Genomic DNA, 24247 nt, shown 5'->3' with positions numbered 1-24247 from the left:
CATTCTATGCCCCTGTGATTCTTTGTGTGCTAGAGGAGGGGGTGCTGAGGTCATGCACACTCTGGGGTTTGTTCTGCCCTGCTCTCCTATTAAAATTACAGCTTTCCTCTTTGATATCCAATGCCTTGGCCATTGATTCCCCTCTCCCAGCCCCAGCACAGACTTGAGTCTGCTGTGCAAGGTGCTCCTCACTGAACAACTATAAATAAACAAGCAGAAACCCTGCAGCAAACTCCAAAACTGATAGAGCTGCTGGATGCATTCAAGTTTTCATGTTTCAACAATTTATTTTTTTTTTCCTAGGAAAAGACTGTGTTGCAATGTGTGTTCTCTGCTACAGAGAACAGGGAAGTGGAAATATCAGCTATTTAAAGCCATGGGATGGGATGGAGAGAAAACTGATGAGCCAGGAAGCATCAAGGCTCCCATCAGCATTACTGAGCCCCACCTGGGCACGGTTACAAAAGGGACCATGTGTGCTGAAGAGCGAATCAACACAGCAGAGGCTCCCAGGACCCCCAGGCAGCCTTGCTCTCCCACGCTGGCCTGCAGCAAAGGTAGGAGAGGCCGGCGCGGTGCGTTCAGAGCAGCAATGCCAGCCAGTGCTTGCAGAGCCGTGAGTAGGACTTGGCTCCAGATCTTCTGGAAGCGTCAACTGGTGTTGGGCTGGATGGTGCAGCAGCTTAAAGAGCCAGGTTTGTAAAGCAGCACTTAGTTCTGAGCCTGCTTTAATGGAGGGAGCAAGTCAAAGCCAGAGCTATTTTCTTCTTGTACATACAAAGAGCGTGACTGAGGAGCCCCTCTAGGACAGGGAAACTGTGACTGAGAGCAAAAGGACTGACATCTGTGCAAGGAAATGGGCAGGGACACCTCCCACTGGATCAGGGGCTCCAAGCCCCATCCAACCTGGCCTTGAACCCCTCCAGGGATGGGGCAGCCACCTCTGCTCTGGGCAGCCTGGGCCAGGGTCTCCCCACCCTCACAGCAAAACATTTCTGCCCAAGATCTCATCTCAATCTCCCCTCTTTCAGCTGAAAACTGTTCCCCCTCATCCTACCCCTACAGTCCCTGATCAAGATGCTGCCTGCAGGTCTCTCTGTAGGTCAGAAAAATGCCTTGATCCACTAAGACAAGACTTGAACTTCTCTGAACCAGATGGCCAGAAAAAAAACAAACCAAAACCAAACTGTTCTTTTTCTACATTCCTCTTCCTCCAGCGAATATAAATAGCTACAATCCAAAACGAGGTGTGATTTCATATCAATGGCACGAAACATATGCAAGTAGCCAAACGAGGCAGAGCAAACGACACACAGTGAAAGGACTTTGGCAGCTTCCAGACCTGCTGCGCCTCGCCCTGTTCATAAACAAAAGAACAGGGATGGTTCTGTCCTGGCCCTGGAGGAAACACAGCGCGTGGCGTCACCGATAAGCATTCTTGTTAAGGTAACGACCTTTTTTTTTGCTTCTGTAGGACTGTTGGATACTTTCCTTAGACCAAATTGTATGGAGAGTGTGCGTGCTGACAAATCAATTATGGAAAACACTGGGTAGTTAATACCTAGTATTACGCAGCAGTTTAGAAAACTAATTAACTCTTAATATGGCTATGAACCAAGCAAGGAACCCTATTTATTACCCCTGTTTTTTGGAGAAGAGGTAGAGAACTGAGGTAATCTGTTTCCTTAGCTCAGTTAGCATTAACTCTACATCAGAAACAAGGAGTCAGCTCTCCGTGTTAATATAGCTCCAAACATTTTCCCCAAGGCTGTAATTAAAAATAATAGACAAGGACGCCGCAGTCATGGACAACTTCATTTTGTCAACTCCCCCACTGCATTCTTTTGTCACTGAAGGCATTCTGGAGCCTTCAGAATCAGAGCAAATAAGCAATATTGATTTCAGCCACTCTGAAGTAATTTTACTCTGCCCAGTCTAGAGCAGAGCAAAGCAAAACCTGATGGCAATTTTACTGCTGAACGCATTTGATTGAAAACGCAGGCAGATGTTTAAATTGTACAGGGGAGAGTTGTAATTTTCAAAATAGCAAGCTGAAGTTTTTTTTGCCGTGCTCATTAAAGAGTTTTGGTGGCACAGAGAGGTTTGCGGGGCTCACCCACGGGTGGGCTTGTGTGGGGCAGGAGCCGAGGTGCTGCAGGCAGTGACATCTCCCACACACAGATGCTTTAGCAGTTGCGCATCAGTCTTAATTTCCCAAAATCTCCCTTGAACGATGGGTTTCTGTGTTTAAGGCAGTCAGCAGGGAAACCCTGCATTGTCTTCCTTTGTGCCTGTGTTCTCAGTCTTGCTTCCTTGGTACTGGAGAAGGTTCGACAGCTCACGCTGCTTGGATCAGAAATGTTTCTGACAATGGATGCTGTGTTCCTGCGTGGGCTTTGTTGCCCTGGAGCAGATCACGATTACAACACTGTTGTGTTCTGGAACAGGTCTCTAGAAAAAGCAGCATGTGTACAGGAAACATTGTTCCTGAAAACCACCACAAGCGGCCTCCGGAGGGGCTCTTGATCAGGGAATGCAGGGATAGGATGAGGGGGAACGGTTTTAGTTTGTCAGCATCGAACAGCATCACCTTTACAAAGATGAATTACAGCAATTCAGATGACAGTTTTTAACCAAAGAGGTTTTATTATCCAGGCAATAAAAGAAAACACCCGAGCAGGGATATCGACACCTCCCCTCAAACCGAACCCAGTCTCTGTCAGCAGACTTTCAATGCAAAGGTGACAGAGCAAAGCTAAACACTCTGGATTTTAAAATTGGCTTATTTAAATACTGCTACTGAGAAATAGCCCAAAAAATATTTTCATACACTCCCAGAAATCCACCTGGGATACAGAGCTAAAATCTAAGTGTTGCTCCCCAAAGCCAATGCATTTTCAAGCATGGCAGACAATAAATACATTAAATCCCCACTTGTGTTCCAGACCCTCAAAGGCAGTTGCCCCTGCACCTCGCTGAGGTAGGTATTCTGTCCGGTTTACAGGTGGCAAACGGTGAGGATCCGCTCCGTGTCCAGGCATCTCACCGCTTCAGTGTGAAAGCTGAGTACACAGTCTCTCGGTCTCCCTCCCAGACAATTTTTTCAGCTCAAGTAGTTATAACACAGTGTAATCTTCAAGTTCCTTTGAACTGTCAGGTACTTGCTTAGGTTTTTAAGCATCAGCTTCTAGAGGGTGGGTTTTAATGTTGGGGTTTATTGGGGTTTTTCCTAATGATAGGCTAAAAGCAATGTGGGGTTTAACACTGGAAGCTAAGTGGCATTCTCTAGGCAACTCCTGACAGTGCTACTGCCTATTTTAATACTGAATTAAAATGAAACCTGGCCCATTATGCTCTAGGTCATCCTATTCTTTATACTTAATTATTCATGCCTCAATTCAGCAAAGCACTTATGTGATTAAGGTTCCATTTTTCAATCAGACCCTCCTGCATTTCAAAGTCCAACCGGGAGCCTCTCCTGGGAACTTCAGTGAAACGTGCTTTCTATAGGAAAGAGGTTTTTGTTGCATGAGGGGTTTAGCTAGATGCCTTAACGAATGGAGGCCTTTAAACAAGATCTTAGCCTCCACTTGGAAAGTGGGTTTACTCCTGCCTGTCTGCGGATGCACGTTCTCACTCCCCAGTTGTAAAAGTGCAAGGAAGGTAACTTGAAACAGTGACAGAACAGCAGGCTGAGATTTTAAAATTCATTAAAACAAGTATGTGTTGCAGGCATTTAAAAGAAAAAAAAAAAAATCCCTTTCAGTAATATGCACCTTTACAGCACCTTTTACAAGACCTCAAAAGCACTTATAGTTAAGCCTCACAACCCTGCTGTGAGGTTAAGAGATATTAAACCAACCTCAGCCTCCCTGATTCTGAACAGTACGAGAAGTAGGGCAGTGTACATAGCTTATTTTGTTCCGGAAATGAAACTGCACCCTTCATTATCAGAATTAAAGTCTTGCTACTGAACAGTCACCGGTGACAAATCCAACGCGTTAAGGCAGAATGCAGATGATGAAACTTCAAGCTTCCCTTCGGGGTCAGCACTCTGTCCCTCCACACGGGGCAAAACTTCTTACCGGCCAAGAGTGAGAACTATTCCTTAAAGTGCTAATTTACAGTATTCGGAATCCAGCTTGGTAACACTGTGTGATCGGCTATGCCAGAGTGAAGTCTGCTTAAATGCAGTTAACAGATGCAGAATAAGTCACTTCCCTAATTACTACATTTCCCTCTTGCCAAACTTCAGAGAAGAATCCGAAGTATTTCAAGAAACATGCCTATGTCCTGATTCAGTGTAAACACCAGGGGGTTGTTGGTTACTTTTCAAGCAACTAAAAACTACCTACAGAGGATTAGTAAGTTTATTCAAAATGTAACCATCTACTCAGTAAGTTAAAGAAGGCTACCTTAAAGCTTAGAGGCCATTTCTTTCTCTAAAGCCAAGACTTCACACGAACAACACATTCTACTTCTGATAGTAACATAACACAGGGCAGCTTTGGAGATCCTCTTTCCATTAAAAATTGTGCATCAAATGAGCCATTTCCCCTGCAAGAACTGCTTGTGTGTGCAGAGTCTAATTCTTAATGTAAGTAATGCTGATACGTGCATTTCTTAAACCCTTAGATTAATTTAAATACCCAGAAAACACAATACAGAGAGATTAATTCAGTAATTTAGAGGCTAGATGTTACGCTAGTGTTGAACAAGCCTGGTTTTGTACGTGATATACACAAAGAGAAGATTACTTCAGAAATCAGGCTGCAGCTGCCAGTGTATTCCACCTGCCAAAGGACTATAAGTTAGCATGCGAGAAGATACCTACTTCAAACCCATTGGAAAAGTCACTAACCATAACAAACCTGTGCATCTCGGCCATCATTAATACGCTTTTCAAGCTTTGTGAACGGAATCTTATGATTACATACAGCTTATCTGGCAATCCAGAATTTTATCCTGGATCGGTGAGGTAGTCGATGTAACCATCTTCATGGAGACGTCACACCTCTCCGAAGTTGGTGTGTCCAGTCTCCTTGGCGTGTTCCCTGGCTTCCACTTGCCCGGTCAGTCCCTTCTGGCACACCATGCACCTCAGCGTAAAGCGATTCACATCAGTAAACTGCCTCTTTCGTCTGGCTTCGTCCGCCAACTCCAATGCTTGTGCAAGAACGATGTCATCAGTCGTAGGGAAAATGGTCTGCGGAGGAATGTTCGAGTCGGGGATTTTGCGCTCGAGCGGATCGTAATGGATCCCATCGTAAATTAAAAGGACCCGCTTGGTGTAACCGGCATCTTCCCCAAAACGGTCAATCCTGACAGTCTGCGTGTCCACTACGCAGATTTCGCACTGGTAAAACTTGGATAAAATGGACACTTCGATGGCTCCTCCCCAAGTCTCTTCCCTGCGGATCCAGTCACAGTATTCCGTGTTAGTTTTCCCTAGAACTGCCTCACAGTAAGATTCAGGATCGCTCGCTACTATCTGGGCTATCAGGTTGCGCATCTCCGGAGCGCAGCCCGGGTCGTAAACGCCTCCCTCTACCACATAGTACACGCTGGTGAAGAGGCAGGAATTATCTGCTGGCACAACCCTCCTCGCCAGCACGGGCACGGCTTCCCTAACTGAGTGAGACATCGTTCTCTTGGCAACTACAGGCGAGTCAGTCTTGGGTTTGCATGAGTCTTCTTCCACTATTAGTGTATCACCTGTCAAATACAGAAGGAGAAAGAAGTGAGAGGAATATACAGGTAGGATTTAATGCTATTGCTGCTCCTAAAACAGAAAAGCACCAGTGCATGGTGCATGATCACACCCATTTTCTCCAAGAGCACCGTGTCCTTGTAAAAAACAGCCTCAGCCAAACCAGCCGGTAGCACAACTCGCCAGTGGAGTGTATGTGTTGGGCTCCAGCACACTCACCGTGTCACAGGACCAGTTCCCCAGCCTGTGGCAACTCTCAGGGCCCTCCTTACCACATCCTGGGTCCTGCATCCCTGCCACCAACCCCAACCAACCTCTGAGTCCCTGCTCCCTACTATGTTGGGGATCCAGGTCCTTATCCCCTCCTGGCTCCTTGTCCCTGTCCCCTGCTATGTCACAGGTCTCCAGCGCTTACTGTGTCCCAGATCCAACTCTCCATCCCCTACTGCATCCTGGATCCCCAACCCTTACCGTGCCCCAGGTCCCTCTCCTCTCCAGCCCCACCGGCGCTGCGGTAGTGACGGCTGCCCCGGCGAAGGAACAGGCTAATGAGGGGCGCGCGGGGCCACAGCCCCTTTTAATTAAGGTAATTGCAGCCGAGGCCATAAAACGCCGGCACCCGCCCCGCCCTCACCCGAGTGGATCCCGAGGTCGCCGAGACGCCGCTCGCCATCGCTGAGGTCCAGGCTCCGCGGCGGGAAGCCGAGCAGGAGGCGCTGCGCGGCGGCGGGGACGCCGGTGAGCGCGGTCAGGGCGGCCTGCATGTCGCGGAGGCGGGAGTGGGCGGTGAGGCCGAGCAGCGGGTGGGTGCCGCTCCGGGCCTTGCAGCGCAGCCGCAGCATCCTCGACGGGGCCGGGGCCGGGGCCGCCGCCTCACCCGCCGCTTCCGCCTCCGCCCGCTTCCGCCCCGCCTCCTCCTCCAGCCGGTTCTCGCGAGATCTCGCAGCCCATCCAGCCACCAAGTTCTCGCGAGAACTCCCGCAGCGCCTGGTCATTGGCTGCGCTGTGTCCAATCAGTTAGCAGCCCGCCAGTTCTCGCGAGAGCACGCGCCGCGCCCCGTCATTGGCTACGTGGTGTCCAATGAGAAATGAGTCCACCAGTTCCCGCGAGAACTGGAGGGCGATGCGCGGCGGGACCTCTCGCGAGAGCTCGCGCCGGGACTAGCCACGCGGTATCTAATCAGCTCGCAAGTTATCGCGAGAGCTCTTGCTGCGGCCTACGGGGCCGGTGAAGTCTCGCGAGAATAGACGCCGTGCCCTGTGATTGGCTGCGCGCCCTCCCGCCGCGGGGTGGGCGGGGCTACGGGCGCCCAGTCATTTGCATCCGTGACGTCGCGCGGCGCCTCATTTGCATGCGGCTCGCATGAGGCGAGGCGGCGCGGGGCCATGGCGGCGGCGCCCCGGGACGGCGGCGGCCCCCGGGGCAGGGCCGCGGCTCTGCGAGGCGGGGAGAAGCAGTGCTGTGAGTGGCGGGGGGTGCGGGAAAGGGGGGAGGGGGGAGAGTGAGGCGGTGAGGGGGGGAGAGTGAGGCGGTGAGGGGGGGAGAGTGAGGCGGTGAGGGGGGGAGACTGAGGCGTCTGGTGGGGGGGGGGAGACTGAGGCGTCTGGTGGGGGGGGGGAGACTGAGGCGTCTGGTGGGGGGGGGGAGACTGAGGCGTCTGGTGGGGGGGGGAGACTGAGGCGTCTGGTGGCGGGGGGAGACTGAGGCGTCTGGTGGGGGGGGGAGACTGAGGCGTCTGGTGGCGGGGGGAGACTGAGGCGTCTGGTGGGGGGGGGAGACTGAGGCGGCTGGGGGGAGGAACGGAGGCAGACAGTGTGGAAACGGAGGCAACTTGGGGGGAAACGCTCCTCGTAGAGCTTAATGAAGCTCTGTCACCGGTCCCGGTGCCCCCAGTGTCCGTAGGGCCGGGCCCGGTGTCCCCACCTTGCCCTTGGTCTCCGCTATCCTGGTGCCTGTGCCGCTCCCGGTGTGCCCGGTGCCCTAGATGCCCCTGCCTGTCCTGGTGTCCGCTTGTCCCCCGGTGCCTGCGGTGCCCGGTCCTGATGTGTCGGGTCCCGTTTGGGTGCCGTGTCCCATCCTGGTGCCCTCCCGGTGCCCACGGTGCCCGGTCCCTTCATGCCTGGTGCCCCCAGGGTCGTCCCGATTGCCCCCTTGGTGCCTGTTCCCATCCCAGTTGCCCCCCCAGGTTGCCCTGTGATGCTCATTCCCATCCCGGTGCCATCCCAGTGTCCCCACCAGTGCTGTGCCCTGTCGGGAGTGCAGTCCCGGTGCTCCCTGTGCCCATCACGATGCTCCTCACCCCCAGCCCCCTGTTTTTCTAACCCCTGTGTGCTCTGAGCATCCCCCGGGGTTGCTTTTCCCCCAAATCCATCTCCCCCCGGGCATCTTCCGTGCCCACTTTCAGAAAGAATGTGCTTGTTTTGTTATAAAAACCTTTCTCGTGTCCTTGACAGCTGCTGCCTGGTAGGTAAATACTTTTAACGCAAAAAGACTGCTGTCGGTGCCATTAACCACAGCGAGTTCGCCTCATTAGGTAACGCCTGGGAGACTGGAGAGTGGTCCAGGCGGGTTAATTAGCTGTGAGGGTACAATAACAAGCCCATTATGCGATGTCTGGTGACAGTCTGTCCGTCTAGGAGACGGTTGGGGCTTGCCTTTTGCTCCTGGCTGGTTTTTGATGCTCCTGGGTGGATCTTTTTTCCAGCGTGGGCTTCCTACATGACCAACTCCCCGACACTGATCGTGATGATTGGGCTGCCCGCGCGCGGCAAAACCTACGTGTCCAAGAAGCTCACCCGTTACCTCAACTGGATCGGGGTGCCCACCAAAGGTGTGTGCGGGGCTCTGACCTTTGCAGAGAGCGCTGTGGGATCTGTGTGGGATCTGCCGTCTATCTCACACGTTCGTCTTTTGTGTGTGAAGTGTTTAATTTAGGAGTCTATCGCCGGGAAGCGGTCAAGTCTTACAAGTCCTATGACTTCTTCAGGCACGATAACAAAGAAGCCATGGAAATCCGCAAGTAAGTCAGCGCCGGAGCCTGTAGTCTGACTGGTCTCGGGGCTTGGCTTTTGCTTTGGGGAGCAAAGATAGCATTTAATGCCTGTGAAAACTGGGGAGGAGGGAGTAGAACCCCTGCTGGGATGCTACATGGGGGGTGTTTTGTCACTGAACTTCAAGCTGACACAGGGAGCGAGCGCTGCGGGTGCAATGAGTGAAATACCAAGTAGATTATAAATATCGATGCCTTGTGCTCTCTGCAGAGTCTGTGGGACTCTGGGAGAGATGCACGGGTGGATGCTCCTTGGGCAGAGAGAGAAGGTGTTTAAATCTCTCGGAAGCTGTGCTTGACCATGCCTATTTTTCTCTTGCAGACGGTGTGCCTTAGTGGCTCTGGAAGACGTGAAGGCTTACCTCTTGGAGGAGTGCGGGCAAATAGCTGTAAGACTTTTCTGGGCTAAACACAGGTTGTATCTGGGTAGTTCTGCCCGGGGCATTTGGGATTGTCATCCCAGATGAGCTGGGGCTGGTTTAAAAGCTTTAGTTCACGGAATCGGGGAATGGGTTGGGTTGGAAGGGACCTCAAAGCCCATCCAGTTCCATCCTCTGCCATGGGCAGAGACACTTCCCACTGGATTAGGGGCTCCAACCTGGCTTTGAACCCTTCCAGGGATGGGGCAGCCACCACTTCTTTGGGCAACCTGTGCCAGGGCCTCCACATCCTCACAGGCAAACATTTCTCTCTAAGATCTCATCTCAATCTCTCCTGTTTCAGCTCAAAACCGTTCCCCTTATCCTATCCCTGCACTCCCTGATCAGGAGCCCCTCCCTGGCTTTCCTGTAGGCCCCCATTTAAGTACTGAACATCTGCTATAAGGTCTCTCTCTACTTTGTTTCTGGTAGGTGTTTGATGCCACCAACACAACTCGAGAAAGACGTGACATGATCTTAAATTTTGCTAAGGAAAATGCTTTCAAGGTAATGCTCCTATGTTGAATTTGTAGTCAGAGTCGCTGCAACGAGGGACACGGTTGTTCCCTTGCGCAGGAGCTCTCGAGTTTTGGTTCAGGATAGAGGTCTTAGCTCTCTGAAACATGCTTCCTTTTCTCCTTCGTAGGTTTTTTTTGTGGAGTCCGTCTGTGATGATCCAGAAGTCATTGCTGCCAATATCCTGGTGCGTGCTGCGTTTTCCAGGCTCAGCAGTCAGTGCTTATGGGGGGTGCTCAGTGCAAGGTCACCGGCTACGGCAGCTTACAGCAACGTCTGCAAATGCCTTTGCTCTTATGTTTCAACTTGATAATAAGCAGCAAAGGTTTGCAGGTTTATCAAAGCTCTAGATGCAGCGAGTTATGTGAGAATGTGGAAATCAAATGAAGCTGAGGAGCATTTGACCTTGAAACATGTTTTCTTGTCGAGGGAAGGCGGGTGGCTCGCAGGGACAGCTAAGAGCGAGCCAGCTGTGTCTGTCGCAGGGCCAAGCACTACAGCGCCTTCAGAGTCGCCCTTTGTTTCCTCTCCAGGAGCAGGTTTTTTCCACAGGGCAGCATTTAACAACGCTCTTCTATTTCAGAAGGGAAGAATAGTGTTATTCAGCGTTGCTTTTGCTGTGTGTCAAGTTTGCTTAACTCTCACAAAGCATCTCTGTCTGTTGATCAGGAGGTGAAAGTTTCCAGTCCTGATTACCCGGAGAGAGACAGAGAGAACGTGATGGATGATTTCCTGAAGAGGATTGAGTGCTACAAGGTCACTTACCAACCTCTTGATCCTGACGAGTATGACAAGTAAGCAAAGCCCCGGGGTGCATTTTGTCCTTGCACACGTTTGCTGCTGTGCTTTGTGGCTGCTCTTCTCTGGCTCTGGATGCTGCAATGTGTCTGCTGCAGCCTCTGCTCCCCCAAAGCGCGATTGCTCGTGTGAAGTTTATTTCCTCGGGTCCCAAGTGATTCGAAAGGACTTTTTGTTAGTGTAGTGCAGTTTAATGCAGCTCCTTGTTTAAGTGCGGCAGTTCAGGGTCTCTTCTGTCTGCTGGAGCGACCCAGTGGTAGTGCTGATGCCTTTACTAGAGGCTAACTAGCTAGATTACACCCGCAGATATACATGCTTCCTTTTTAAAACCAGTCCTGTGGGTGTTCTTATTTTATGTTGACTCCAGAGATCTTTCCTTCATTAAAGTGATCAATGTGGGACAGCGGTTCCTAGTAAACAGAGTCCAAGATTACATCCAGAGTAAAATCGTCTATTACCTAATGAACATTCATGTCCAGCCGCGTACCATCTACCTTTGCCGACATGGTGAGAGTGAATATAATCTTGTTGGCAAGATTGGTGGGGATTCTGGTCTGTCGCCACGCGGGAAGCAGGTATGTGTCTGGCAGCACCCGGGTTGCTGTATTCGTGAAGTGTTGTGTGACCAGGGTCAGAGCCGCGCGCTGCATCCGACTCCTGCGAGGGGCAGCCCCGCAGTTGGATCTTGCTGCAACAGCCACAGCCCTTGAAATGATGCTTTTAACAGTGCTAGCAGCTTCTTCTCCCTCCTGACCCTCCTCTGCCTCTTGTCTCAGTTTGCTCAGGCGCTGAAGAAGTTCATCGAGGAGCAGGAGATCGTTGACCTGAAGGTGTGGACGAGCCAGCTGAAAAGAACGATCCAGACAGCTGAGTCCCTGGGGGTCACGTACGAGCAGTGGAAGATTCTAAATGAGATCGATGCTGTAAGTGAGATGCTGGTTGAAGCCTTTGGCTTTTCTAGATGGGAAAGAACGTTTGAAAACAGATTCATCCTGGCAAACTTGACTATTTCCTGTCTGTTTGTAAGTGTGTCTGTATATAATGCGCTCCAGCCATCGTCGTCGGGAGGTTTGGGTGGTTTGGCACAGGGCTGACAATGCCCAGAGCTGCTAAACCTTGCTGTGAACGGATCCAGCTGGTGTGGGGAAAGAAAATAACATCGAACACACCAGGTGTTTGACACACATCCGGAGTGGACAAAGGTTGCTGCTTTCACTCCAATTCTTTCAGGCAGAAGAAATTGAGGGGTTGGTGCTGTGGAAGTGAGTGCTCATATTTGTCCCTAGCAAATGGGGAGTTTGGGATTTCTGGTTTTATTTCAAATCTGTTTCAAAGCACGCTGGGTGTAGGGGGAACAAATGCTGCCTGTATGGCTGGCTGAGATACGATACCTGAATATTTTTGTTCATGTGAAGGGGTTACTGATGGCAGCCGCTCGCTTTTTTGGCGGTGTGGTACCTCTGCTGAAGGCCAGCGCGGTGTGACGAGTCCTTCTTCCCTCAGGGAGTGTGTGAAGAAATGACCTACGCAGAGATCGAAGCCAAGTATCCAGAGGAGTTTGCCATGAGGGATCAAGAGAAATACCTTTATCGCTATCCTGGAGGAGAGGTGAAGACCCTTAAGAAATGACAATAAGATGCAGTCTGCATAGAGCAAATGTGTAGAGTGGAAGGACTTTATTTTAACTTTTCCTGCCAATATTTATGCAAGAAACTGAAAACATCAGGATTCCCAACTCTCTCATAGAGGAAAGGTTTATTGCTTTCCTTTATCGTGGTGTCCAGGAGATGCTTTCCAATAACCAGCCCACTTGATGCTCCCCTCTGATCCTGAGAGGTTTCTGCTCACTTGGCTGAGGCCTGAATTGTCACTGTGGAAAAACACTGTGGGAAGAAAATGGTTCTGGGTGTGGGATGAAGTAATTTCTGGTTTTACTTCACAACCTTGTTGAAACATATAATTTACTATTTTGTTTCTCTTATTGCACTCGTGAAGAGTTACCGGTAATCTGGATCCTCCCGTCATCAGAGGATTGTAGGCATTAAATATCACGTTCTGTTGTTTGCTTTCTTCTGTGTTTACCAGATCATCCATAACTCCAGCATTTTGATATGTTAACTGATACTTTCCTGAACGTGAGGCTGCTTTAATTGCTGCTTCTGCTATAAGTCTCTGTTTACAAAACCCCTTGAAAAATTCCTGTTTTGTTTTTCAGTCCTACCAGGACTTGGTCCAGCGCCTGGAGCCGGTAATTATGGAGCTCGAACGGCAAGGCAACGTCCTCGTTATCTCCCACCAGGCGGTTATGAGGTGCCTGTTGGCTTATTTTCTTGACAAAAGTGCAGGTACAAAAATAAACGTATGATGTTAGGGGCTGGCTTCTCTCACTGCTTCCTTTGCAGAGCTTTTGGGAGGGTGGCTTGTAATTACTGTCTTGATTTTTTCACAAGGGAAAAACTGCTTAAAAAAGGAAAATAAGAAAACATTTGCTGAAAGACTTTAACCACTGCACGTCAGCAGTACAGGGGGCTTAGCAAGAGTCATAGAATGGTTTGGGTCGGAAGGGACCTCAAAGCCTGCCCAGTTCCACCCCTGCCATGAGCAGGGACACCTCCCACTGGATCAGGAGCTCCAAGCCCCATCCAACCTGGCCTTGAACCCCTCCAGGGATGGGGCAGCCACCCCTGCTCTGGGCAACCTGGGCCAGGGCCTCCCCACAGCAAAACATTTCTTCCTAAGATCTCATCTCAGTCTCTCCTCTTTCAGCTGAAAACCATTCTCTGTTGTCCTGTTGCTAATCTCCAGGGGACTGGTTTTTTTCAATGTAAAGGAAAAGGTCTCTGATCCCTTGGTAGCTGGTGAAGGTTTATCTGTAGGGCTACAGCCCAGCAAAACTGATCCCAGGCACGCTGGCCTGGAAGCTTGTTCCACTCTGCAGCGACCCTGGAGTTTAATAAGCTTTTCATACAGCTTTCCCACCCACTTGCTGCCAAGTGGGACTCCTCTGGCTGGAAATGGTTGGGACAGTGTGAAAGATCCTGTGCAAAGCCTGGGGAGAGGGGGGTGGCCAGCACGGGGAGCCCCATAAACCCCTGACACCCCCCAGTAACACCTGCCTTTCTCCTAGATGAGCTGCCCTACCTGCGCTGCCCCCTTCACACCATCCTCAAGCTCACACCTGTGGCATATGGTAAATTGCCTTTTTTCTTTATCTTCTTGGTTTGAGTCTGTGCTAGTCTGATGGAAGTTTGGGTCCGTAAGCAGCAACAACTGGACTTGCTGTGAATATTTTAACGTACATTAAACGAAGGGAAAGTAGGAAGGGCTTAGGGGAGACATGTGGGTGCGGGGGTGTTCTGCTGTGGCTGCTCCTAAGCAAGGGATGATTGCACGTTTCACCTGCTGATGACAATAAATAAATAATACAAATATAATAAAAATTAAATAAAATTAACTAGAATAAAAAGGGGTTATTTAATGAATTACCTTTCCTCTTATGAACATCTCTCTTTTTTGGTAAAGGCTGTAAGGTTGAGACGATCACCCTGAATGTGGAAGCAGTGAACACCCACCGCGACAAACCCTCTCTGAACTCAGTAAGTCTTGCTGCGTGGCTGTGGCTTTTTTCCTTTTGTAAAAGCGGTACTGAAGTTACAACATTAAGTGTGTTCAGAAATACCATTTGCTTTCAGTGACCAGAAAGACTTGCTTCAGCAACAGTCCCCAAAAGCTGAATTAATCGTAAGCTGAACTGATGTCTTTCCCTGACCAGGGGCAGATGTTTTTCAGAGCTTCTCTAGGAAGCAGAATGGGCAAATTTAGGATGTAAATTTTCAATGACAGTGTCGTTCTTGGTTTTCAGTGAAGTATTTGTTGTTGATGCTCTTTTGAATTAATTGTGGTATTCTCAAGAAGACTTGCCAGAATGTTCAAGTGATGTTTTTTCCATTGTCTTGAGGCGCTTTCCCTTTCTAAAGCTGCTGGCAGGGCAAGGCTGGGCTCTGGGTTGGATTCTCAGGGGCTCCCAGCAGCATTTTCAGCCTCTGGAGCTGGGAGGACTGGAGGTTTTTCCCTTGTTTCTGCGCACTTCATGTGCCTCTTACAGATATTTGGTGCATGACTGTGGTGTTGCTAAACTTTGTACCGGGGTGGGAGGAGATGGATCCAGTTCAGCTCCGTTGCATGGGGCATCTCACAGCGGTGGTGGGAACTCATTAGGTGTGACTGGTGGGATTTCTGAAACCCTGTCTCGCCCGTGACCTGGGTAATGGCCCATCTGCCCTGTTCAGCAGAGCATGTTCAGCATGCTGAATCTGTGGAAGTAGTGGCTTTTTCAGGTGCTGGCTTTTGAAAACAGTTTCACGGAGGGACTGATGTCCTGTAGCGATTGCCTGCAATTAACTCCCCCAATCAAAGGGTCCAAACAGACTCTCCACTTTCCTAGCTCACGGCAAGCCCAAGTACATCACATTTTAAGTACTCTTGGTACCTTTAGATTTTTAGCTGCCTGTTGTCATTCTTTCTAAAGAGTTGACTGATTGCCTGTGATACAGTTATTTTACACTCTTGATCAGGGAGTGCAGGGACAGGACAAGGGGAATGATTTTCAGCTGAAGGAGGGGAGATTGAGATGAGGTCTTAAGGAGAAATGTTTTGCTGTGAGGGTGGTGAGGCCCTCGCCCAGGTTGCTCAGAGCAGGGGTGGCTGCCCCATCCCTGGAGGGGTTCAAGGCCAGGTTGGATGGGGCTTGGAGCCGCTGATCCAGTGGGAGGTGTCCCTGCCCATGGCAGGGGGTGGGACTGGGTGGGCTTTGAGGTCCCTTCCAAACTATTCCTTACTCTGAGTGTTATTTTTTTCTTTCCCCCTAAATAAAATAAATAAAAACCCAACTCAAACTAAAAGCCAAAGCCACTTAAGCAAAAATAGTCTCAAAGGGAAGTAAAACTGCTGAAAAAACAGACTTTTTCTGTGCATACTGAGCCCAGTTAACCAACAGAGGTGGTTGTCCCCCACCACTGGCGAAAGGCATAGAGCAGATGCGACGTTCAGTGAGCCGCAGCCCCAGCAGCTTGAAGGTGCCTGCGGGTGGGGGTGCTGGAGGCGTGCGCTGGTGTGTGCTGTGGTTTTAAACTGGTTCCCCTTTTCATTCCTTGCGATACCCTCCATCAGAACCAGCTTCCCGCCAGCCAAACCCCTGTAAGGATGAGAAGAAACAGCTTTACGCCGCGGGCCAGCGCGGACACAGTAAAGCGCCCACGACATTACAGCGTTGGGAGCAAACCTCTCGACCTGCTGGGGCCTTTCCCATCCCTGGAAGCTCGAGATGGGGCCAACCGGCTGCAGCTGCAAGTTGGTGTCCAGGTGGTACCTTCCCTATGTCCCCCTTCCCACCATCACTCGTGGTTGTCACTGGTCCTCTCTGAAATACGAACCCTTCCCAGGGTCTTGATCACCCGCTGTGTTCCCACATGGGAATCAATCTGGATTAGACTTCCTTAGGAAAAGCAAACACAAAATGAAATAACTCCCCAAGCCCCCACATTTACCCCATTAAGCTAGAATTATGATGACAGAGGGTTTGAAAAATCTGGCTCCACGCAGGTGAGTTTCCGTCAGTGCTTTAGGGTTTTGTAGGATGATTAACTCTGGGTGATATTTGGTTTCCAGCGGAACACTGATTATTGGGAAGAGTTACAAATATTAGGAACAGTTTCTTTACTGATAGAGTGATGAAGCCCTGGCAGAGACTGGGTTTTGGTGCTTGGCATTTCTCTTAGCTTAGAAGCACATAGGTCCTCATCAGTGTTGGATATGAAGCTCTGTTTGTTTCACTGCTCATTTTAAATTGTTTCTCTCCTACATGAGCTTGTTTTCCTGTGCTTGGGAGCACGTTGCTGCCTGCCAAACGAGGCAAAGGGGAGGTGCATGGTGGACTTTGAGGAGGTCTTGGCTGTGCTCCTTGTGTGGAGACACCCATCATTACCAAATGATCTTGGATTCTTTAGAGGTTAATATTTTCCAAGCTGTTCAGTGATCCCAGCTGCTTGTTCCCCTCCTCCCTGTTAGCTGTCAGTGGCCAGAGCGAAAGGATGGGTGATGCAGGGCAGGTGAACGTTGCTGGTGGTTTTGTACTTGGTGAAGAGCATGAGGCTTAGACATCCCTAAAACTGAGGGCTCTGGTGGGAACTGAACCAGAGAGGGCTTTGCATTGGGGTGGGTTTGGCCCACAGCAGCTCTGGATGAAGCCTCAGCTGGACAGGATCCTGACTGCCCAAGGTCTTTTATTTGTAGGGGAGCAAGGATGAGATAATTCGGGCAGCCCAAGGATGAGAATCCCCACTCCAACTGCTCCACGTTTGCAGTTGTACCCTTCAGAATTGTAATGTCAGAGCACTGACAGCTCTGGGATGAAGGAGCATTTAGAACCTCTGGGTGCTGGGGCCGAGTTAGCAGTAGGTAATCATGCTGTCTTGAGGCCTCTTGCACGGATGGAGCCCTTGAGATGAGCAGTAGTGGAGGAGGTGGCCACGTACCCCAGCCCGTGATGTCCATGCCTTGTATCTCCTCCAGCTGTGATACAAGCCTGCCCTGAGCTCCCTCACCTGAGATCTTTGGGGTTGCTTCACTTCTTTCCTCCTTTGCTTTGCTGCTTTTACTGTTACTTTTTAAATCTCCTTTCAAACGCACTCTGAGCTCTCCTGTGCTGTTTCTTTTTGCTTTGCAGCCTCGAGGGGGAAATGCTTGCCTGTGAGTACCACTGAAAACAGCTTGTATGTTCTCTCTTTTGGTTTAGTAAGTAGGACTTCTCTTGGTTAATGTTGCATGGAAACTACTTTGGGGAAAGGCAAAGGCATAGCACAGAAAAATCTTTTGCTGTATAATACTTTGTCATTAAGAGGGACCTCAGCTTAGGAGGAATACATTACCAGGCTGAGCCCACTGATCCAGGGCTCCAGCTGGACTTACTGGTGCATCATGCTTGTGCTGGTTGCCTGTCAAGGTGCTTTACACCCTGAGCTTGCTCTGGACCGGGATATGGGAGTGCTCTGTGCTAGCACTGCTGGGCTGAGCCATGTAGCTGGTACCGAGCGGGTCTCCCTTACGTCCCTTATGTCCCTTCTCTGCCTGGGACAGGGTGTGGTGATGACACCACAGGGATTTTGAAAGAGTCGTTGGATTGCAGCCAGGATGGGAGCGGAGCTGCTCAGCCGCAGCACCCCGTGACTGGTGGGAGCTGGGTGGGTTTAGCACGTCCTTGGCAAGCAGCTGGGTGGATCAGCCTTTCTGTGTGTGTGGGTGGCAGTTATCACAGATTCCTCACTGTCACATCCCCTCGGTGTCGTCTCTGAATGGGGGTGAAGAGAGCAGGACTGTCTTTCTCCCACCCTCAGGGGAGAGCATGTCCTTGTCTCTCCCTCCTCTCCAGGCAGCCAGCGACCAGCATCACCCACGAGACCTTGGCTTCCCTCTCTGCCTCCGAGTGAGGGGTTTGGATGAGACCTTGGCTGCCGCCCCATGCAGAAAGGCCACAGATGCCCTCGCTTCGCCGTGCTCCTGCCATCCCTGTGGCCCTGTACCCCTGCTCTGCTGGTGGCTCTGCCAGACCCCACTGCGACCCTCGCTTGGCATACCGGGCGTTTCTCCTGCAGTACATGCAACGCTGATGTTTTTTGTCTTGTACAAGTTTTTCACGGTGTGGATGCTCTGCCTGGGGCCAGGCTGTGGGGCAGCTCGGCAGTGTCCGTGCAGCATCCTCCAGACGGTGCCGTGCTCGTCCGCGTGTGCCAGGGTGACCCCCAGCGCCTGGCTGCTCCCCTGCCTCCAGGAGCACGGTGGTCACCCTCTCCCTTGGTGGGAGCAGCAGGACATGCTGTGGAGCACCTAGTGCAGAAGGGTGGGCTTGAGAGGTGGCACAAGCTGTGTCCTCAGAGGCTTCGGGTCTCTGCGAGCGTTGCTGACATGCTCTCCCTCTCAGCCAAGCTCTGTGTCCTCTTTGCCTCAGCCTTAGGGCTCCGGGCAGACCTTCTTGCTCCTGGTGCTCTGGCATCAAAGGGATAGCTGGGTTTAGCACAAAAATTAAAATGGTAGTTGATTGAGTCTCCATATATCAGGCATTAAGAGAGGATTCAGGTCTTGATGAAGAGCTGGCTCCTGTTTTGCTGCAGTGGAGTGGGCCCTGCAGTGATGGGACGCGAGTCTCACTGCCCAGGGATGCGGCTTATCTCTTCCAGGGGAGGAAGGCACAGCTCCTACCTCTGCCTGGGGAGAAACTCCTGCTTGAATGTATTCAGCTGTTGGATGTGCAGGTTTTTACTGTAATTGCACTTTATTCTTGAAGCAAAGCTCTTCCAACAATGTTCTCGGTGTGGCTGCTCTATCTTTCTCCGTCACTAGTATTTACACACGTGTCATACAACAAAAAGGTATGGGATTGATCCTAAAGTTACATGCCTCTGTCTCCTGTTCTCTGGTTTGTGATAGCGTTTTTGATAATGCTGCAGTGTTTTTCTTACTGACTGTCCTGACAAAGCCGCGGAAGCGCACAAAGCATCAAGCTTGGATGTTGCTGTAGAGCATCTCCTGCGTCTGGGTGGCCAACTTGGGAATGGTCCAGCCAGTAGCGATGCAAAAAGGCACCTTCCTTCTAAAATTCCCCGTCTCCCTGGGTTCTAGAGGCCTTAATGTTGAAAATGGGGGGGAAGAGGAGAGAGAACCCGAGCTGTGGGGGAGCATGTGATAAATCTACTAAATCATTGTTCCAATGATATGAATTTAGAATCAAATCAGAGGGAAATTATCAATAGATTCAAAATCAAAACCTTGCCCCTTTGTATTTGTCTTTACTCTGAGCCAAAAGGAGATGTGGAGTTAGAAGTAAAATGTGTATGCCAGCTTTGCAAAATAACCTTTTTAACGCTGTGCTTTAGTGTTTCTTTCCCTTATGTTCAAACAAATAACTCAGACTTCCTAGGAGGGTTCTCAGAGACATGAATGTGACTTGTTCCTGCACTAACTTTCTTCCTTTGTAGTGCTGGTGTTTTGGCTGAGAAAGTAGCATGTGAGCAGCAGCTATTATGGGTTGCTTCTGTCTGATGGTGGCACCTTTTTAAGTGTCAGTGTCAGGAAAGCTGTTTAGAGACTTATTTTTTCTTAAATTGCAAATAGAAAATACATAGGGTCTGGATTTCCTGGCTGCTGGCTTTTAAGTGTTGATGCCACTGTTAATTGTTAGCTAATTGGCTCCGTAGCTGTGCCATTTATTTTTTTTTTTTAATTGCAAAACAGTGCTGGTTAGGTAACAGAGCAAATTGCATGTTATCGATTTACACATCGGGCTATAGACTCAAAGTGCTGCGGGTGCTGAGCTCCATGCATGTCAGAGCCCCTCTGAGTATTTTCTGTGCTCTTGAGCCACTGCATGCCCAGCAGCAGTAGGAAATCCTGGCTGTCTGGTATGAACTCATGCTTGTGCATTTGTAAATCTATAATTCGCTTGTACTTACCTGAGTGTGTTCTTGTCCCAACCCTCGGTGAGGCAATGGAAGGTGTTTTATCAAAGCTATAAATATTTATTTTGGTTAATAGGCAAAATGATTACTGTGATGGCTTTTGTTTGTCCTGGAAGTGTACTTTCCTATGGAGAAGATAAATAAAAATGAGTAATCCTGAGTAACTAGCCTGCTTCGTTATTGCCTGCTGGCCTGTGAGACATCCCAGTAAACCTGAATTCAGGCTGGGACTGGGAAACCCTTTGTATGGAGCTTTGCAAGAGGTTGGAGGACCATGCAAAATGTGAAGCAGCTCATTATTTGCTCAGGGAGGAATAAATAAGTAAATCCTTGGGTGGTTACTGTCACGTAGACCAACCACGTGGAGCTGGTTGGATCCTCCTGCGAGGCATCTGTCTGTTCCCCGGCCCTGCTTTACCTTATTATAACCTGTACCGTTTATCTTTTATTTGTAGAGGATGGCTGGTTTAATGGTGTAGAGCTTTGTGCTCTCATCTCCAATTCGGCTGGGATTTCCTTGGCCAGGAAGAGCCCTGCGGCTGGGAGACGAGCATCCCCGGAGCACAGTGAGCTGCGCGCTGCTTTGGCCAGTAATCTCCTCTGAAATGTGTTTGTAGAGTCTGTTTCTTCTCTTTCTGAATGCTGAAGTGTCTGTCGGTGAGATTGGAGAAAAGTCACTATGGAGGTTTTTCAACCTGCTTTTAACACACGTGAGCTAATGTGTTTCTGGGTGTTAGTGTCCCAAATCTTTTCCTCTTTTCCAAATTGCCCACAGTGTTCACAGGGACAAAGCAGTCACATCCATACTCGCCGCTGCAGCTTTTCTTTGGAAGAAGTGTTGCCAGACCAAATCCCCAAGATTTTATTTCATTTTTATTGAGCATTTTCAAGCTCAAATGCAGTTCTTGTGTCCCTTAACCACTGAACGAGCTCTGGGTGTCATTTGACTTTGGTTTTATGACTGCTGATTTGGATGCTGAGACCTGAGCCTGTTCCTTTGCTCTGGGAAGGCTTTTTGCACATGGTGTAACACAAGGCTCTTGTCAGGGCACGAATCCCATGGGATGACACCTGCAAGGGCCAGAAGGGAGTACAAGCTCTGGGAGCAGCGTGGCTGTGCCAGCAGTGTTGAATCTGAAGTCAAGCCCTGCTTTAGCTTTGCACCCTGATCTTAGTCTCACCCTGTTACTCATTTTTCTTGACTTTTGTGGACACTTTTTATCCATTACCATAGAAAATGAGCATTGCTTTGCTCAGTGTCTGGGACCAGCGGGGCCCCTTGTGCAGAAGCACATGATTTTTACCAGTTATCTTTTTAATGTACTGAATTGTAGGTCTACAACAAGTTTTTGAGTTTGTCCGTGAAGAAGCTGTGAATGTTACCCGTCCAATGCTGCCTTTGATAGAATTTTTAAGCTGCTCTAGTGTTTAGTGCATGGGCAGTGACACTCCTCTGCAGCACAGCTCGTGTGACAGCTGCCTGTTACTTAAATTCCTGTAATTTAAATCCCTCCTTTCCCCTTTGCAGGGGAAGCATACCCCAACTCTATAGTTTTCTGCCCCAAGTCTTGACTTGTGTTTTGCCAAACTCCATTTTACCTCACTCCTCCAATTCTTGCACTAAGGGCAAAATCCTCAGGTTGAGTGAAGACAAGGAGCACTTAGGGATGAAGCAGGAGGCTGCTCTGTTTTCCAGTCACTTCAGGATTTATACGAGCAACCTCTGGGACCCAGGTTGCTCATATTAAATGTGTAAATAAGCGTTGGCCATACCCACAGTTATGGATCTGTGCTTGAGTACACCAGCCCTGGCTGCAGAGCGGCTCCTCAGCCCTGAAGCATGAGGTTTACCTGGGGATTTTGAGCTCAACCTATTTTCAACACTCCTGGAACTTTAATCTGATAAAGCTGAGATGGAGAGGTCCATGGCAAAGGCCCAGGCTCAAGTATTTACGTGAAGTGAAGCGCGTGTTGACCTAAACTGGGTGAGAAACTGAGTTTTATTAGTATTGTTCCCACCAGGGCACAGGTTTCCTGCAGCCTTCTGCAAGAGCAGTACTGTCTCTTCTTCAGTTTTAAAGGCTGCAGTGCTTAGAAATAAGCCAGAAAAAGGGGAGGGGGGGAATGAAGATATTTGTAGCCTTTTGCATTGTAGTACTCGCTGTCACACTCCAATAATGCTCTAAACGCACAAACCTGCACCACATCAGGCTGGCTGCTCCGACTGCGAAACCTCCAGCTCTGTGGGGAAGCAGGACGAGAAACGTACTGTAGGATGTTTACGCACAATATGCTGTAATAGCTTGCCAAGGAGTTTATTGTCTTTGTATCATTGAGTAGTTAATGGTTGTAAGGAGACAATATCTATTTTTACCTGCCAGGATTCATGAATGTAACTGCTAATGTGTTGGTGGTCATAATTGTTCTGCTAAAAACCAGGTCTGCAGGTTTGGGATGCTGACTGGGGGTCGCTATTCCCATCGAGTGGGTCCTTGCTTTGGCCCTGGGTGTGTGTCGTGGGGTGGAGCCTCTTGATCACCTCTGCAGACAGCAGCACTTGTGCCTTGGTGCTTTAATTAAAGCCTAACTGTAGATTTCCCCTCCTGTATTTTAACTTTCAAAAGGTGTAAATACATTCATAGACATGCAGCAGCAGCAGCAGATTTGTGATGATCGTATATTCATCGTTGCCTTGGGGGTAGCCGGGCTGGGGCGATGCCAGCGAGCCCACGCAGGGCTTGGCAGGTCCTCGTGCCAAGTATTTCCTTGAAATCAGCTGATTTCCTCAGAACTGGGCATGCAAATACCCCAGAATAAACAATTGCACAATGGACCAGAACTGAAAATTAGCAGAGGCTCGTGCTCTCAGTTGTACTGAGGTGGTGCCTTGGGCTGGGCAGGTAGAGGTGATGAATTTGGAGGCGTAGAAGCTGTCTTGGTGCTTTTGGAAGCATCACACTGCGAGTGGGGTTGTTTCTGTGTTTCCCTGACTCTCTGCCTGTCTGTTTCTGGCACAAAGGTGGTGGTGCCTGCTGTCACCATCCATGAGCATCGCGGTCCAGGGACCGTGTGTCCCATCAGCGTTATTTTTGGAGAAAACATCGCTCAGGCAAAATCTGCTCCATTTCTGCAGCCTGCAATAGGGCAAACTGGAAAGTGAGGAAAAAGGCTTCAAGCCAGGTCAGGTACCGTGAGTTTGTGTACGCTGGCTGTGACGTAGCTGTCACCTCTCTGCAAGGCGTCCCCTTCCTGGCAGCGCAGCGATGGGTGCCAGGGAAGGGCAGCCCAGCCCTTGAGGGCTGAGGAGCAGCCGTGGTAGGAGAGGCAGCGCTGCCAGAGCTTCCAGGAACCACTGGCCCTGGGGCTGCATCCCAAACCTGCACCCCTGCTCCTCCAAAGGGCGCTGGGCGAGTGTTGCTGGTGCCGCCGCCACCTCTCCCATGGTCCTCTGTCTCTCTGAACGCTGTCTGCAAACTGCATCTCTGTATTTAGTGTTTACTGAGATGGATGTTACGCGTCTTCTTGCAGTCTGGCTATGTTGCCGCTTTCTAATGTTATTTTTTAGGTTATAAAAACAGCAATGTATGTAAACTTGTGCTGTGTGTTGCATACTCTGTACTTGAGGAGAAATATCCCAGGAGCATTTATTTGCAATAAAGAGATTTAAAAATATATCAGTCTAGTTTCCTCTATTGTTTTCCATTACTGCTTGCTGCAATGATCTATTGGGTGCACGTTTTGTGAGTTAATGGTGACTTCAGAGAATCTGTGGAAAGTATTTGGAGGGCTGGAGCACCTCCCCAACGAGGCCAGGCTGGGAGAGTTGGGGTTGTTCAGCCTGGAGAAGAGAAGGCTCTGGGGAGACCTTAGAGCAGCTTCCAGTGCTGAAAGGGGCTCCTGGAAAGCTGGAGAAGGGGCTCTTGATTAGGGACTGCAGGGATAGAACAAGGGGGAATGGGTTTTAGCTGAAAGAGGAGCGATTGAGATGAGATCTTAGGGAGAAACATTTTGCTGTGAGGGTGGGGAGGCCCTGGCCCAGGTTGCCCAGAGCAGTGGTGGCTGCCCCAAGGTGGAGGTGCTCAAGGCCAGCTGTAGGTTGAGGAGATCTTAGGTGTCTTTAGCAACTGTTGTGGTAGGAGGTGGCTTTTGGTGGGGCTGCACCCTGGCTGGTGCTCAGGGCCACAAGCACAAGTGCTAAACACCCTCCTTGGTGCGTGTGGAGAAGCTGCTGATATTTCAGCACAC

At 50.0% G+C, this 24247-nt stretch overlaps 2 protein-coding genes across 10 annotated transcripts; one reads left to right on the top strand and one right to left on the bottom strand.

The window, feature by feature from the left end:
* Positions 1-2620: 2620 nt before the first annotated feature.
* On the bottom strand, positions 2621-6622 carry YOD1 (YOD1 deubiquitinase). Its single transcript, XM_069875857.1, has 2 exons — positions 6345-6622; positions 2621-5715 (listed from the first exon to the last, which is right to left on the bottom strand). Exons 1-2 carry the CDS (start codon positions 6550-6552, stop codon positions 5009-5011), a joined length of 915 nt encoding a protein of 304 aa, XP_069731958.1. The 5' UTR covers positions 6553-6622; the 3' UTR covers positions 2621-5008.
* Positions 6623-7031: 409 nt separating this feature from the next.
* PFKFB2 (6-phosphofructo-2-kinase/fructose-2,6-biphosphatase 2) lies at positions 7032-23674 on the top strand. 9 transcript variants are annotated; one of them, XM_069876139.1, is made up of 16 exons: positions 7032-7172; positions 8416-8541; positions 8634-8730; positions 9083-9149; positions 9612-9686; positions 9826-9882; positions 10365-10489; positions 10861-11068; positions 11270-11416; positions 11997-12101; positions 12709-12838; positions 13621-13683; positions 14016-14089; positions 15663-15842; positions 17218-17240; positions 17924-18147. In XM_069876139.1, the coding sequence occupies exons 1-16, from the start codon at positions 7097-7099 to the stop codon at positions 17988-17990; spliced, it is 1620 nt and encodes a 539-aa protein (XP_069732240.1). In that variant the 5' UTR covers positions 7032-7096; the 3' UTR covers positions 17991-18147. The 9 variants fall into 9 exon arrangements, with proteins under 9 accessions (XP_069732240.1, XP_069732245.1, XP_069732243.1 ...); XM_069876144.1 differs by having other exon boundaries at positions 17218-17285; positions 17920-18132; XM_069876142.1 differs by having other exon boundaries at positions 15663-15854; positions 17218-17285; positions 17920-18131.
* The last annotated feature ends 573 nt before the right edge of the window (positions 23675-24247 follow it).

This window comes from Phaenicophaeus curvirostris, chromosome 24 (genome assembly GCF_032191515.1).
Source record: "Phaenicophaeus curvirostris isolate KB17595 chromosome 24, BPBGC_Pcur_1.0, whole genome shotgun sequence".
Lineage (NCBI taxonomy): Eukaryota > Metazoa > Chordata > Aves > Cuculiformes > Cuculidae > Phaenicophaeus > Phaenicophaeus curvirostris.
Note: the sequence above shows the minus strand (reverse complement) of the source record. Positions and strands in the feature narration are given on the sequence as shown.

Coding starts and splice junctions, on each gene's coding strand:
- PFKFB2 (XM_069876137.1), top strand. CDS start 7,097: ATGGCGGCGGCGCCCCGGGACGGCGGCGGCCCCCGGGGCAGGGCCGCG. Junction 9,687..9,825: donor CTAAGGAAAATGCTTTCAAG/GTAATGCTCCTA, acceptor TCTCCTTCGTAG/GTTTTTTTTGTGGAGTCCGT. Junction 12,839..13,620: donor TTTTCTTGACAAAAGTGCAG/GTACAAAAATAA, acceptor CCTTTCTCCTAG/ATGAGCTGCCCTACCTGCGC.
- YOD1 (XM_069875857.1), bottom strand. CDS start 6,552: ATGCTGCGGCTGCGCTGCAAGGCCCGGAGCGGCACCCACCCGCTGCTC. Junction 5,716..6,344: donor CGACCTCGGGATCCACTCGG/GTGAGGGCGGGG, acceptor TGTATTTGACAG/GTGATACACTAATAGTGGAA.